General features: G+C 45.6%; 2 protein-coding genes across 2 annotated transcripts in view; both read right to left on the bottom strand.

Annotated features, from left to right (window-relative positions):
- LOC144128204 (pyrroline-5-carboxylate reductase 3-like) overlaps nucleotides 1-16,040 on the bottom strand; it is a 47,446-nt gene extending 31,406 nt beyond the window's left edge. The window contains exon 1 of the mRNA XM_077661420.1: nucleotides 15,903-16,040. Within this exon, the coding sequence (XP_077517546.1) occupies nucleotides 15,903-15,969 (67 nt within the window). The 5' untranslated portion in view covers nucleotides 15,970-16,040. The remainder of the gene's footprint in view (nucleotides 1-15,902) is intronic.
- Nucleotides 4,525-13,992, bottom strand: nero (deoxyhypusine hydroxylase nero). The gene has a single exon (XM_077661419.1). The coding sequence runs from the start codon at nucleotides 13,129-13,131 to the stop codon at nucleotides 11,998-12,000; it is 1,134 nt and encodes a 377-aa protein (XP_077517545.1). The 5' UTR covers nucleotides 13,132-13,992; the 3' UTR covers nucleotides 4,525-11,997.
- Nucleotides 16,041-16,081: the final 41 nt, after the last annotated feature.

The raw sequence follows: 16,081 nt of genomic DNA, 5'->3' as shown, positions 1-16,081 counted from the left end.
CTACCAATAACTTATGGCCTGAGATGGAATGCACATATAGATGGGATTACCTCAACACCTCTAAAACGACTTTTATATTAGATCACAGCTGCGACTAGCCTTTCCTCAAACTAAACTGTTAGCTTACAATAGTTTGGTTAGATCTGTTCTCGACTATGCTAACGTCGTTTGTTCCCTTATACTAATTGGAATATAGCTAAGCTCGGAGCAGTCCAAAAAAATCAGTCAGGTTTATATTTAACAAATACAAAATAACTGATTCACCAACTGGAATAATGATAGAAGATGGAATACCAACACTGCAAACTCGCGCTTAACTCGCGCGGCTTAAGCTCATTTACCAGCTAGGGTAATACATCGCCACTTAAACCTAGACACTGACAGTGCAATATGTATTTCATTCTCTGAAGCAAGATGACAACGCATCATTAGCATTCCCATACACTTAATGAGTACCATTTTCATACTGAATGCGTTAAACACTCATTTTTCCCATCAGCAATTAGAGAATAAAACCGTTTGCATCCTTCAATTACTAGCAGTTTGTCATTAAAAATGTTCACTGCTGCAGTTAAGAGCAGAATACGTAATTAGCACATGATTTTCCAAGTGTTTCTTCGTTCCTAACTTCACACCTCTGTTAGTGTACGGTTATTCATGTTTTAACTTGAAATTTCAACTGCGCAGCTATACACCAACTAACATTGCTTTTTATCTCTTGCGGTTCATCTTGTATTCGGTTTTATTGTATAGTGTTTTAAGAACTTTCACCTCTCTTCTGTTGCTGTTCTTTACAAGAATGAGCCCATTGCTGTGTTATTTTGTTCTTTTTTTTCAGTTATGTCAGAGATTTGTTGTACTAGATTAGTTCTTGCAGGGTGTCCACCAAGTTGACGTTTCCAAATTCCCTGCGTTTTCCACTAAGCCGCCTGATGGTACCACTCTCCAGTAAGCATGGTAAAAAAATAAAAACGATTTAATCCTATGGCGTAGTGTTTATTTCATTTCAAAAAAGGGTAGAGATTAGCAAAACGCATAACAAATCGAATATCTTCAAAAAATGTTAAAATAAACTGCGAATTGAATTGAACATTTTCAACTACGAACTAAAAGGAAGATGCATGCGGAAACAAATATTTTCAAATGTGAGATATTTCTATCTTCTGATAGTAACCACAATGGTGTGGAACCTGAACTTCAGCGTCACAAGTGTGATTCTCCCTCAGCAAGTCTATTCAGACGAACTGCAAATTATAGAAACCTTAGTTTGTAGAAGTGAAAGAGCGACAAACCTCAAAGTAACCCTGGAAAGTCACCGTCAAGTTCGTGCGCAACGCTTCAGTGTGTTGTTTCACTGCTTTAGAGAGTTTATTTTCGTTTGGATGAGGGACACTTGCATCTCGGCGTCAGCCAACACTTTGTTTTTCCAGATCAAGCTCTTTCACAGAAGCGGCGGCACGCCTCCTTTCCCGTTCCTTCCTCAGTGCATCGGCCCTTTCTGTCCTCATCCTCTCCAGCTCCTCTTTCCACCGTGCGTTCGCACAACGGACCATTTGGAGCATCCTCTTGGTCAGCTGAACGTTGGCAACTCCTCCTGCCGACATTACGGCGTCATACACGATTCGCTGGACGACCAAAGATTGCTCCTTCTGATTTTCAACAACGCATCCCTTGTTAATAGAAAATCCCCGCTCGACAGACGCATTTTCTTGTGAAAGAGACAGAATCACCTTCACAAATGCGAACAGTTCTTTGTTCGAACCACGGATGCCTGCCCAAGGGCATCAAGCCGATGCGTGCTCCTATTGAAATTTTTCAATGCCGCTTGCGTCGAGGCTAGGGAGCATACATGCTTCTAGGACCGCATCGCCCGGTCAGCTTCTGTTCCTATCATCCGTTGGTGCTCCGTTAGAACTTCAAGTGCATCATTTAGATGCCGTTCCCCGAGTTCGGGAATCAGCGCGCACGCGGAACCCAGAGATGACGGTCCACTCGCCAGCTTGAGCTTCAACGGCGGCCTCTCCGCGATCTTTTTGGCGCAGTCCCTTTTGAACTCTAGGATAGCCGAATCTGAAAGTTTCAGGGCCTTTCGGAGCGCATTCTTCGTAGCAAACCCAAAGTCAACTTTGGGCGTTGCAACTACGCTCGCAGTAAAGTAAGGTCCATGTCCAACTTGATCAACTTCAATGGACGGTCCGCCGCCATTATTACTTCTTTCTTTACTATTCTACTCAATAGTGCTCGTAGCAGGTTCTCCAATGCCGCGCCAAGAAATGGAAGCATAGGCGAATCGGTCTGGAAGTGAGCCAGGAACGGCTGCAGTTCCTCCGCGATGCCAAGCGTAAAGGTTAGCTTTGCATACAGCAGAGGATCGCGAATGGCTGTTTCGACCACGCAGCAACTGGAGCTAGTCGGTCGGTTGTTCTCGTTTCGACACGACTCGACGTACACTTTTAGGTACGGCAGAATCTCAATTTCTCTTTAAATTACACAAACATTTTCAAGCCACCGCACAGCGCAAAACTTCATAGGGTAAATGTTGCTCCCGGTTATGCGTGCGTATCCAGCCCGTCGGGCAGATACACATTTGGATAAGTTGTACAAAGCACCAAGAAATTTCACGAGTTGCCACCTTGCTGCCGCGTGTCCGGTTTTAAAACAACCGTTCACAACATGAAGGCCACAGCCAGCAACTTCGAGAATACGATGGCCGCCACCGGATTCACAAAGTTCTTGTTTGATCTCATGGAAAAATTTTATATTTATATTCAGCCCATCCATTGAGATCTGAAGAATTTTTGATCAGGAGAGTCCATCTGTGGAAGTTTTAAAAGCGGGCACCAATTCTTCCACCCGCGTGCTCCCCAGAAGGCATGACGTCAAGTAGCGCGTTTTCACGCTCCGCTCTGCGTCCGACCAAAAGCCAACACGTCCTTTTGCTCTTTTTGTGCAACTTTGTTTAACGATTCGTCAAACGCCACGACGAGGTGGAAGGCTTGGCTTACTTCCGACATGAGGTTCTCCTTGAAGAAAGGTGCGAGGCCATCTACAATAGTATATCCTACCTTGTCTTTGACAAGCTGCATTTTCTTGGCTGTAGCTGATGATGGGAACATCAAAGGGAACAGAGAAGCCGATGCCACGGCAGCACGGAATGATGTGTGCGTCACAACAGCGTCGAGGCACCACATCACTTCAGCATTTATGACCTCTAAGTCACGAGATATCCTTTGCTGTACGGTCGGGTTGGACGTCCGTCGCAGTAGCTGAAGTACTTGAAGGATGCGCAGAAACTGACGGCACTGGCCCGGCACTGGTCATAACAGTGGCCGGCGGTGTCAAAAATGAGGCTACAGAGGGTGTCCCGGCTCCAGTAATGGCCAGTCGGTGCTTCTTACTTTCAGCGTGACTTGTCACTGCTCTCCTTCCCATGTTGTTGAGCGAAAACTGCTTTCTGCATAGCGCAAAGTACGCTCCGTTCGGGTTACTTTCGACGGGCCTAATCCAGGCTGCAAACTCGCAATGTTTCTCATTCGTCCAGTCATGGACGAAAGTGCACTTGAACGCCATGATGTTTGACTCGTCGCACACAGCTTGCCTGCGGCACCACAGCAGTCATTAAAACCAAGTCGGTTCAAAACGGTGCAGCTAAGTACGGACAGAATTCGTTGCTTTGCTAGCGTCGGCAGATCGCGAAAAGGCGCGAAACTATTTCCCTTTCTCCCAAAGCTGCGCCGCATGCATCACGTGTGTGCACCCCCTGCGGCACAAATGGACGCTTCCATCAATGGGATGCGCACAGGGAGGAATAGTTCATTTGAGACCATCGCAAGTTCTCACAACGTTTTCTGCCGCCTTGTTGCAGCTGCCCACTCGGAAACACAGGAAAACAAGGGGAGGCCGCTGGCCATCGAACAGCGCATGTGCGAACAGTAGGAAGCGCGGGAAAATGTTCGCTTTCGACGTAGTACGCTTCGAAATTGAAAGCGCCGCTTTGCTGGGATGCTCCACTTGACAGCTCAACGTTGAAGGCCAGCGGTCGCTGAGGAGAGGACGCGTAACGCCGCACTGGACAATCCGTGCAATGCCAGTCCGCATTGTTTACACGAGGCAGCATTATCGCGACTTTTTTTCCTTTTATGTAGAACTGCAGCTAATTTTCCCTTATATAAGCAAAAATCCCCTGAGCTTTTCCAGATTATCTAAATTCCCTGAGAATTCCCGGTTTTCCCGGTTGATAGACACCATGTCTTGTGGTCCTGCTTTACCCTTGCCATTTCTTGTTCTCATTTAAAACGCTGACCAACTGAATGTATTCTTTTCAGTCGTTCTTACTGATCCTGTAATGCACTCCTGCAACAAACCCAGATTGGATTAGTATTGTGTATAAATCAAATGAATAATTTTTTCTAAAAACAAAATAACAGTCTGTTGGCTAAAAGTATTTTTCTTTGACATTTTGTGCAAGTCTGGTACAAGCACAGCTAGTACTGCACCAACATCCAAAAAGGAATGGCAGCGAAATCCGTCTTTTGATTATAGATATTTATTAGGACAAACTTCATTTACAATTGCTATGATGATTTGGCTGGCATGATGCCCTTTTATGCAATAAATATTCGGACATGTACTAGAGCAAAATACATCACTGTATTAAAACCTGAGTCACAATAAAATGCTGCTGGCCGTGCAAACTAAACGCTACAACACTTTAAAGCTAACACTTCGAAAATTGTTATCACCCTGATAGTTGTGATGTCGCATGAACAGAGCCACACTCTTGCTTTCTTTGCATGCACTGCAGATAAATCAACTGCACTGGTTCCTTCTTTTCACATGGTACAGATATCTTACTTGTAATCTGGCCCATAAACTCATTCCTAACTCCAACATTCGAACAGCAAAAAGCAAACAGTTTGACCCAATGACAATGTCTGCCTTGTCCTAACATTCATTCCACCATACTGGGCAGGAACAACATCATGCAACTACCATGATAAAAACCACCTTGGCACATACAGCTTTATGCTCTAAGAAATCGAGCACATCACGAGACTAAGCCCAATGACAAATTATAGAAACATGTACTGTAATGTTCCTTGCAGAAAAGTCTCTCACAGTCTAGCAGATTTCACCAGTTCAACATTATTACACATGACATGAGCACACTCATGACACAAAATCCTCATATCTCTGATCCACAAGCCCTGAAATATAAAACGAACAGCACCAGTAATTCTTATATGCAGCTCTGCCATGCAACTACCGTATGAAGACAACCACGCAAGCAAAAAAACTGAATATACATTAATGAACCAATTCTTGGTACTGCAGTTAACTGCTCACCATTCCTACTATAAAGCTATTTTAAGCAACTGTAATAACTTACTACATGTAGTACAACTATCCTGCCATTACACAGAGCAATTCCATGGAAGGTACCATCTATTACAAAAGTTCCCAGGCCAAAACAGTTGCAGCTCAAATAGGGTTGTATGTGCTTCTTGGCAAAACAGGAGAGTAATCTATTTACACAAACACTAGAACGACTCCAGAATTCTTCTGCAACATTTCTGACCAAAAAAAAGAAAAGAAAAGTGGCAGCGATCAGTGTATCACTGTACAGCTTTATACCCATAGAAATCACAGGCAAATAGGCCTAGAAACTTTTGCAACAGAATGTGCAAGGGCTCAACATTAGTTCACAAATTTGAAACAGACCCAAACAAACAGGAGGATGTTGTGTCGTTTTAAGAAGCCAACATAGAAAGCAACACAGAATATTGCATTGCAATGAAAAAGATATAGACTGTCGGGCCTGTAGTCAGAGACAAAAAAAAATGCTTAAATGCTGCCATTATGCACTGCTGTGAAATTGTGATTAAGTGTCTGCAAAATTTGCACCTTCAAATGTAAGCAATTTGGCAAAGGTATAACAAGTACCAAATATGAAAAAACATGTTTTAACATGTGAAAAATCTTACTAAAACCATTCGTAACGTAGCCAGCACACAAAAGAGACAACCAAGAATGCTAGAGCAAAAGCCACCTATGCTGCTCTATGCCCAGCAATAATTTTGCGACTATGACGCCAACAATGAGATATTATTTCAAACGTCACAGAGAGGAAAGGTAATGCATTGGACGAGGTTGCAAAACAGACAGGAATACCATCTCCAACAGCTGTAAGCCAATTTGTGCAATGTGTGAGAACATGTTTCATGAAACCTACGTTACTGCACTGCTACCAATGGGTGAAATACTGTGAAAGAGCACAGTGTTAGGGGCAAGGTACACATGTCTACCTCTATAGTTCACTGCCGCAACACACTTAATAAGTGAAAGAACGATGGTTTCAGCGTTCAGTTTTGTGCTTGTTAACACTGGCAATTAACACTGCCCAAGAGTGAAGTTGGCATGCTCACTTTTACACTTGAACTGTACTTTCCAGCCTTCAAGTGAAACACAATTTTACCTGAACACTGAATCATGCGTTTGTACCATTTTTACACAACATGACCTTTGCTGCAGTCCTGAAACACAACACAATGAAAAGAAACACAGAAAAGTGTGGTAACATTGATGAAAACATGACATCAGCACAGTCCATATAACAGGAACCTCACAACATGGTTATGGGTGACAGAACTTGCACTTAAAGACACGTTTGTCGCAGGTAGACTGCTCAGGTTGGGTAAATATACTGTGACATGCTTATTTTTCACGAGTTTATTATTTCACAAATTCAGCTAAAGGCGCAGTTTAAGAATATTTCACAAGCACTAAATTTTGCAAGCTTCCATCTGCTGCCTGCAAAGGCAAGAACTCGGGTCAGAATTATCCAGCGTGCCCCTACCTCGCGGTACCAACAGAAGCAGGAACTCGGCAACAGATAAAAATAAAACACTCTCAATGCTGGCTGTTCCTGAAAAAGCATTTTTGGAAGTTCTACAAATGCCTGTCGAATTCTACAGCCTCAACCAAAATGTAAACATCCCACTGTTCACAAACTTTCCCCATCCATGCAGTGAATAGAGAATCTCACCCATAAAAGCTGTGAAAAACTATGGTGGCCTTTGTACCTTTCCTCAGCTCCAAGCATTTCACAGAGAGGGCAGAGGCTCGACATAAAGATACAAAAAGAGAAAATGAACAGACAAATAAGAGCGACAGGTAAGAGAGACTACCCTGAAAATGCTTCACTTTCAGCACCATCAAGTTAGCCACGCCCGTGAGAAGCGGCAACGGCACATCCACTTTGGCAACAAAATCACCCATGGGATGTTGCCGCCCCATTTCTCGTCTAGAAACAATCTGGTGGAAAAATTATTGTGTGTTCTGAGGCAGGGCCAGCAAAGAACGCCCAGAGTTTGACTGGGTGCATACCACTATCATTCCACATCTGCATGGCTTGTCACACAGGATAAAAAAGATAGCAGGAAAGGTCGGCATATGAGTACTGTTTCCTGCGCCAAACAAGCTAGCCACCATATGTAAGCAGGTCAACACTGGCACGACTCAGAAGGCAGTGTGCAGCAAGAAGCACCAGCAGCCATTTATTGCATGCAAGTCAAATGTAGTTTGAGTTTCCACTTTCATGTGGCAGGTTTTAGACAGGACAAACCAGAAGGTGCATTAATGGCTGGCCACAAGAGCACACCAATTCACAAGATTCGACAACAGGTTCTAACCATGCACTTCATTGCCATGATTGCGAGGATTGTTTTCCTCTCTTAAATCAAGCGTGTATCCTCAAAAAATATCGCGAACAGTGCACGCGGGAGATATGAGAAGCTTTCATGTTCAAAACAAAAGAACATTGCGTCTGCACACCATCTGTCGCTTCGTTTCCAAAAGAAATCGAATTTCTAGACCATTAGATTTCAAATGTGCGCCCCGCCGCTAGATTTTAGCTATCTTGTACACTTGTTATAGACTTGTTGCCAACTGTATACTCATGTATTTTGTAGCTTTTGCAGTTTCCGGTTGTTCTCTTGAGACCCTCTTAGCAGCCCAGCTGGGCATGTGCCTTTTCCTTGTCATGCTACATTGTGCTTATAATTGTATTTTTGCTCATCCATTTGAACCTATATATCTTCCTGTGATTCTTGGAATAAAATCCACCAGTTGTCAGTCAGCGCTTGTTTTGTCTCCTTCTTTTGTCACGTCTTTAGTGCCGTTTTAAGATTGGATAAGGAAAACGTGCTGGCGTTAGACATAAATTATACACAATTGTAGATTTTGCTCATTCATGTGACCAAACTGTCACAAACTGTATGCAATTAGCCTTTTGCAGCAGAAGCCTGATGCTTTTCCCAGACTCCAAAAATGATCCAAGCCCTATACACTCGAGGTCAATGACCATGTTACTCTGAGTGAAGACTGCCAATCAACGATAGAACACGTAAAGGCTGCCTGTTACGTTAACCAGCTATGAAACATGCAAACATTACTTGCCCAAGTTGATGTTTAGAGACCACGACACAGTCGCACACTGCCTCAACAAACCATGCCACTAGTTCATGATATGAACCTGCAACGCTAAACCACACCTGAAAAATAGCAGATACACATTTCTGCTGCGCAAGTGCTATGTGCTTCCCAGCTTCGTTTATTGCTGCGTGTTCACATCTTGCTATACAAACTCGTCCACACATACACACAGAAGTGGAGTGCGAACGACAGCTGCAGGTAACGTCTGGCTCATGCCTTTTAGTTTCGAACTCAATATAACCTCATAGCATCTACTGGGTTGCCACAGTCTGGAAGCTACAGCACATGCCGATGTGAAGTATTATCGGTACCTAACACACTGATGTAATGTAACAACACAACAGCAAGGACAATACCAAAATCCAGTGAGTAAGCGCTAATCACTCACAAAGTACTCGAATAACAAATTGAAGCCACCTTCTAGAATGATTACTTCAGCTTGTGTTAGCTAGCTGCTGTAGAGGAACTCAACCTACAAGCTTTTTGAAACAGTCTAACAGTGACGAGGCCCCAAAGCACACTTTGCCATTGTTGCAAAGCTTGCGCTGAATGAGGAGCCAGCCTTTGTAGAATCAACTGCAAAATTTTTATAACCTGATCTAAACAATAAAAAGAGTTACCAGCGATCAGAACTCCCCTAATGCTTCTAAGGCTCTCCCTCTCCTCTCATCATTCCTACTGCTATAGAGGCTACACATTGTCACCTGCACAACTTATGATGCTGCTCAGCCCAGTAGCTATGCATTGTATCTTTTCATTGGCATGCATAATTAGGCTAACACTAGTTTAGGCACACAAGTCACCAGGCTTGCTCTGCCTGCCTTATGTGCAGCCTATGTCAAAAGCACAAAGCCCAAGAGGTTTGCTTCTGGACCTCACTGCGTGGCTCGTCAAGCACCGCCAGCTTTCCATATCTTTTGAATGTAAAAGGAACTCTCGTTCCCATCCATCCGAAACTTGAGACAGCGGCAAATGCTACACGAGCACCACCATAAGGCTTAAAAGCAAACCTCCGAGCTCTCTACTTTTAACAAAGGCTGTGCCAGCCATTAGTCTCACTGACCAAAACTACACAACTACCAGCTCTCCACTTTGACACCACTGGAAATGGAATCACAGCAGGGCAAAATGAACGCAAGGACTCGACAAGGTGCAGGAAATGGAAGACAATCTTAAGAGCAGGATTGTACTCGTTTTGCTGTATATACAACTACTATAATTGTCTCAGATGATCACGGGCACTTAATCTAATAAATGGCAGGGTATTCCTACTATGCTCGAAAAGAGTGCTTCACTGCCCAATTAAACCCCTGTCAAGCGCACAAGTTAAGTGCACTTACGGGAAGTGCGCTTCGGCATCCCGAGTGAGACTTTAGGCGACACGGTGCGAAACGGGAAGGCAAAGTGCACTCGTAGCAAAAAAAAAATGGCGACACAAATTGATCAAAACTTTTGAAAAGCTCAACGTAAAAGGAAAAAGAAATTAAATAATGACTGTGACATGACAGCGCAAATAACACGAGCTTAAACAGTTTCTAACAGTGAAAAACAATAGAAATAGAAGAAAAGCCAAGACCACCCAATACTATCCAGAATTTTAACAACAAACAAGATGGCGGCATGCAGCAGAATTGCATCTGATCGCATTCCTTTGTTGTGTTGCTTCACTTTTAGCTATAACGAAAAAATGTGTTTTTATGCACCATACATATCGTGCCTTCAAAGTCATTGCTGTCAAGGTTACACACTCAGCCCTCGAAGTGTGTTCCGTGAACGCACTCCAACCGGAGTGCAATCCTCTGTGAGTGACACTCCACTTGAGACGTTTAGATTTGACAAAGTGCACTTATAACGACTGACACACTCCGCAAGTGGGCTTGCCCACTTGACAAGGGTATTAGATGTAAATAGGCCTCCACTCGATATAGTGACACCTTTGGAAATGCAGACCATTGGCAGCACTAAAGAAGCTGCAATCACATTTTTAAAGATTGATCCAATCATCACTCACAGCCATTTGACAGGCAGGTCAGATGAATGAAATTTGATGACAGTAGGCATGCCGTAGCATTATCAACTGCTTCACGCTGCACGAATGCAAGGCGCCAAACGCGTCTCACTAGAGTGCATCGTAAAAGTGGACAACAGAAGTCAGTTCTGAGAGTCTGAGAGCCAAATGTCAATGCAACTATGAAAAAAGACAGCAAAGAAATTAACCTCAAGCTAGTAGTAGCAATAAACATCACAGAGTCGCTGGCCAGTAGCTGTGTTGTCTGTAAACCACCCCTCCTATGAAATCGGGGGTGGGGTTGACAATGGGTGAGACTGTAGTAACAGCCCCGGTACTGCCAGATCATGTGAAGATAGGTAGGATGATTGGCATAGCGCAGGCATCGAGGCAGAGTGGACCGAGGCAAGAGTGGAATAGGGGCGCAGGGAAATTATTTGTCCAGAGTTCATGCCACGCAGTGAACTGTCAGTGAAGAAGAGCAAGGTGGAACGTTGCCAAGAAGGGCACAAAATGTTATTACGTTTTTCACACCTTTTGTCAATGCAGTCTTATGTGGCAAAAATCTGAAGCTGATGGCAGCCTTTCAAGTGTGACATTTTCCCCAGTGCTACCTAAAACCACAAATTTGTAAAGAACACACCTCCAAAGTTTGTTCATACTGACACACGATGGCAAGCCAAGAACAGGATGAGACAGCAGATGGCAACATGATTTAATGGTTGGTGGGCCCCAGTGTAAGTGTTCTGTCCCGTGTCACTACCCGCTTAGTCACCTAGTCCACAGCAATACCATTTCACAAGAAGCATGTGGTTTGGGCAGCCACAACCTCATCTAAGGCTGCACAAACAAGCCATATAGTAGACAGCATGCACCCACTGCACAGTGAACCAACATTAAAAGCAATGCTATAACAGGGTATGTTAATGAAGAAGCTGCACAAAAAACCGACAGCAAAAACTTGCTTTCAACACGGTGGAAACTGAACTTATTCATCCTGTAAACCTTGGCATGAATGCTGCTAATAAGCCAAAATGCAACAAAAGTGGACGTTGTAATATCGTACAAACTGAAAAAAACCAAGCAGCAGTTCCCGCCGCCTACATATTTTCCCGTGCTAGTGTCACCAGTCAACATGTAGCCATTTCCCACTGACTTGGAGAACAATGAGTGCATATTGCAAAACATTCTACAATACGAACCAGCTTCAGCATGATGTATGCTGTGCAGGTTCATACAGACAGCCGCGGTAGCGCCTATATATTACATTTAGGCCAAGCCTGACCTAGGGTCATTACTGTGAGGTGATGGCTGCACATGAAAAAAAAAACATCATTTAAGAGGTGAGGAAGCCCGCACTTCATCCAGTGACCACCTCATCCGAAAATCGCGATAACAGAGAAACAACATCGACAGCGAACATCACAACACGGCCCGTGAAGGTCGGGGCAATAACTCGCGCAGCAGCAGGGCACAGGCGGCCGTGTATCGCTTCTTCAGATGAGCGCCTCGGGCTGCACCTTGAGCAGCGTGTCGGCGTACTGCAGCTCGCAGCTGTTCTCGTACTCGCACATGTCCAGCGCTACGGCGCAGCTCTCTCGCACCAGCGGCTCCTCGTCGCCCTCAAAGCGGCGCAGCATGTCGAAGCAGTCTCCCGTCGCAATGGAGCCCAGGGCCTCGGCGCACTCGTGGCGCACCATGCCGCACTCCCTCTGGTCGGCCAGCACCTCGCCGAGACTCTCGACGGCCGCCTCGTGCCTCGCCTGGCCCAGCACGTAGGCGACCTCGTGCCGGAACAGCGCGCTGCTCGGGCAGCGAAGCCCCTCGGCCAGCGCCCGGATCGCCGGCTCGGTTCCCTCGTTACGCAGCGAGAACATGGCACGGTAGCGCTCGAACAGCGGCGCCGACTTGTCCATCAGGAGACGCGCCTGTTCCTCCACGCCGCCCCCGTCGTCAAGCAGCGGCGGCGCTGGGTCGACCGAGCTGTACGGGCTGTCGGCGAATGCCTCGAGCCGGCTCTCTGCGCTCGCGAGCCAAGCGATGCGGGCCAGGGCCAACTGACACGTCTCGGCCACGACGGCCGTCGGGTCGGCGGCGAATTCGCGCAGCACTTGGACGCTCTCCTGCTCGGCGATGGCACCCAGGGCCTCGGCAGCCTCGTGCCTCACGATTGCTTCTTCCTTCTCGTCTCGCAAGAGCCTCTCGAGCGTCGGGATGGCGCGAGGATCACGCATCTGGCCCAAGCAGTACGCGCACTCGTGCTTCAGCAGCGCAGAAGGGTCCGTGAAGCAGCTGGCGATGCAGTCGATCGCGCACTCACCGCCCAAGTTGCGGAGGGTGAAGAGAGCTCGAAAGCGCTCTTTCAAGGGCCGGTCTTTGTCATTAAGGACCTTGCCGACGGCCCGGATGGCCGCCTCTTCCACGTGCTTCATACTTGCAGCCTTTCTCGATAACGACAGCGACCGCACGGCGCACCGGCAGACGTGTGCGGTGTGTGAATCACCGCGGAGACCAAAATGGCGGCCCGCGTCATGCCGTGCTGCCGCTTGCGATTGGAACGTGGCGATTGCATTGAGTCCAGTTTTTTTTCGGTTTCGAATATATGTACCTGTTCTCTCCGCTTTGCCCATTCCATCTCGCTGCTGTAAAAACGTCAGTAGTATGCGCACAATATTTGTACGCAGCGAAAGCCTTCCTTGAAATAGTAATCGCACGCCAAAACTGATTGAAGAATCGGGATTTTGGCGCTATGCGCCAGATGAATTTCACGTTACCACAGCTGCCTTCTTCCAAGGCAAGCGTTCTAGTGCAAGTTCGGTGCACATATGCTTTCCAAGTGTTTTGGATAATCATGATATGGCTATACCTTGGATGTAAATCATAGATATTTCGTTGCAGTGAGAGAACTCCTCATGAGCACACATATTGCGCAGCAACACTCTGACTAAGATTGCCCCTAATGAAGGCTATGAGGGACGCCGTATAGTGAAGGGCCCCAGAAAATCGCACACTACACGAGCCTCTAGAATTTCGCCTCCTTCCAAATTCGACCGCCGCGGCCCGGATCGAACTCGCGTCTTTCGGATCAGCAGCCAAGTGCCATAACCACTGAGCCACCGCGGCGGCTAAAAAATTTACAGGTATCTTGAATGGAATATCACCACTGGATTCTTCAACTGCAGAAAACATTTACTAGATGGATTGTGCAGTACCTGGTTATAATTAACGAAACGGTTCCTAACGAAATAACGGATATAACGAAGGAATGACGATTTCCCTTGGAAGCGTGCGAACACGGGCTATAGCGAAGTAATCGCCGGCCCCCTTCAACTTCGTTATAACGAGGTTCAACTGTATATTACACATAATTCTGTTTACTTCGGCGCAAACCAAGCAGTGAAGAACCCGAAATATTATTATCCGCATTTTTTTTTTCATGTTGTATAATTTACAAGGAAATTTTTCAGAAGGTACACATGTCGCACATATACACGCGCCTACATCTCCGTTTCAAAAAAGTGCGCATTGCGTCAGCCGGGCGGCGGGGGGGGGGGACTCACACTGTACCACTCCATCGATTGCAGATAACGTTTACTCGATATGGAAGTGCCCTAGTTGCGAGACCTCTCTATTTTTGTTTGCGCTTTACACACATGAGCGCCCCAACGAAGACCCGGATATGCGCACTTTGACTGAGCGAGAATGCGTATCGCATGCGGAGAGCGTATGCTGTCTGGAAAACGCCCCTATCAGTTGCGAGGACACCGAATCTCCTCCATCGAACAGCCCACGCATGCAAGTTTTTTTCTCAGACTCTCCAGGCGCGCGCGCGGAAGAGTGAAAGGCGCTCGTCTCGAGTGGACGACGACGAATTGCGCAGTGACCCCGTTTTCTGCGTGGTTCAAAGGGCGGGACTCTTTGTCGTTTCGTGATTTATTCCTTTCGCGAAGGAAATGTATACGGGCACGGTCATAGAGTTTCTTACTATTAACTACACGGAAAGCTGGCGCCCCGCCTATGGGAGTTTGCATGGAGCTTCTTCGAGACCACCTGAGCCACCATGGGCGCTCTAAGCATCATGGGCGGAGAGCTGCCGACTGCAGAACCACAACTTTTGGCCAAAAAATAATGAAAAAACAAACGTTGTTCGATACTAACAATGTTCTAACATTCAATATACTGTCTATAAATTGCAACAAACGAGCAGAAAAGCATGTGAATGTAAAGTTTGTCCAAAATAAGCGATGCCTTGCTCTCCTATTGGCCAAGCATAGCAGACCTCAAAAGCCAACATTTCGTGCATAACAGGCGCACTTTTGAAAAGAAATATGTTTTTGAAAAAAAATGTTGTCGCTTGAACAATTTAAAAGATTTTCTCACAGCATTTCGGAAAACAATAACCTTTTATTGGCGTCGTGTGCTGTTGCGTACGTTTTTGCTACGCTTTTGCACGCTACTTTTACGCCTAAGTCGTCTGCGCGTGAAGCGCGCCGTGGATACGGAATGGGACATCTCAGTAACGCCACTCTATGTTCCTAAAAAAAAAAAACCTACTGTCCCGCACCAAGTAGCTCATCGCCCCATTATGCTTTGCGCGCCCATGGAGGTCCAGGTGCAGCGCCGCCAGCTAGCTTTCCCTCTATTTAATAGTAAGAAACTCTATGGGCACGGTGATCGCTGTCAAATTTCGCTCGGTTTTCGCTTGTCCTCCCACAGGTGCGTTCGCGACGTACGTCTGTAACATTCACAAACTGCGACTGCAGATTTGTCATTTATGAGCGATTGAAGTAAGTCAAGTTTGCAGCAGACTTCTGATGCTAAACAGAACTTTAGGCAGAATCATATCGAAAAGTAATTTTTTCTACGTCTTTTTTTTTCATATTCTTCCCATATTCTTTTTCTCGGCTTTTCTAGAATTATATCAGGAGTTTCTGCTTTTCTACATTCTTGTTATATGGGAAGTTGTCTGGAATGGGAATGGGTAAGTGGGAAGTGGTTAAATAGAAAGAACAGCAGATCATGCTATTTTTAATACATGCATGTATCATATTCTGCACGCGTCCATATTAAGACAATAAATTATATTAAGCTTCATGTTTGCAACGCATTTTCGTCCCGAGAAATTTAATGTAATTTTTTAGTATATATGCCTTGTCGCTATATTGCTTAATTAGCTATTCTCGACTGTAAAGTATCTATCTAAAAATACCTATCAATTAAAGCTTCGCGCAAGCAGTTAATGTGCTGTAATTGTTTCTACGCGTGTCCAGCGACATATGCATTTAAAAAGGGTTCGGTTATACGTGGTAATATACAGACCATCTTTCTGAATTGCCGGTAATGTGCACGAGCAAATTTAAAATCGCTGTATTTGAGAGATTAGCGCAGCTCGATCACGTACCTGATTCAATAAATCCTTTAGCCATGGCTTGCGCAATTCGTCCAGCGCCAAGAAAACCGATCGACATGTTCTTTCCTTGCGTTCACGCAACGTCTAACCGCTGTGAGGGTCGGAAACACAATGGGAGATGGCCAGTAACTCGAAGAATTGTCAGCTCAGTTGGCGCAAACGGAGCGCTG

This window comes from Amblyomma americanum, chromosome 4 (genome assembly GCF_052857255.1).
Source record: "Amblyomma americanum isolate KBUSLIRL-KWMA chromosome 4, ASM5285725v1, whole genome shotgun sequence".
NCBI classification, from domain to species: domain Eukaryota; kingdom Metazoa; phylum Arthropoda; class Arachnida; order Ixodida; family Ixodidae; genus Amblyomma; species Amblyomma americanum.
Note: the sequence above shows the minus strand (reverse complement) of the source record. Positions and strands in the feature narration are given on the sequence as shown.

Coding starts and splice junctions, on each gene's coding strand:
- nero (XM_077661419.1), bottom strand. CDS start 13,131: ATGGGCAAAGCGGAGAGAACAGGTACATATATTCGAAACCGAAAAAAA.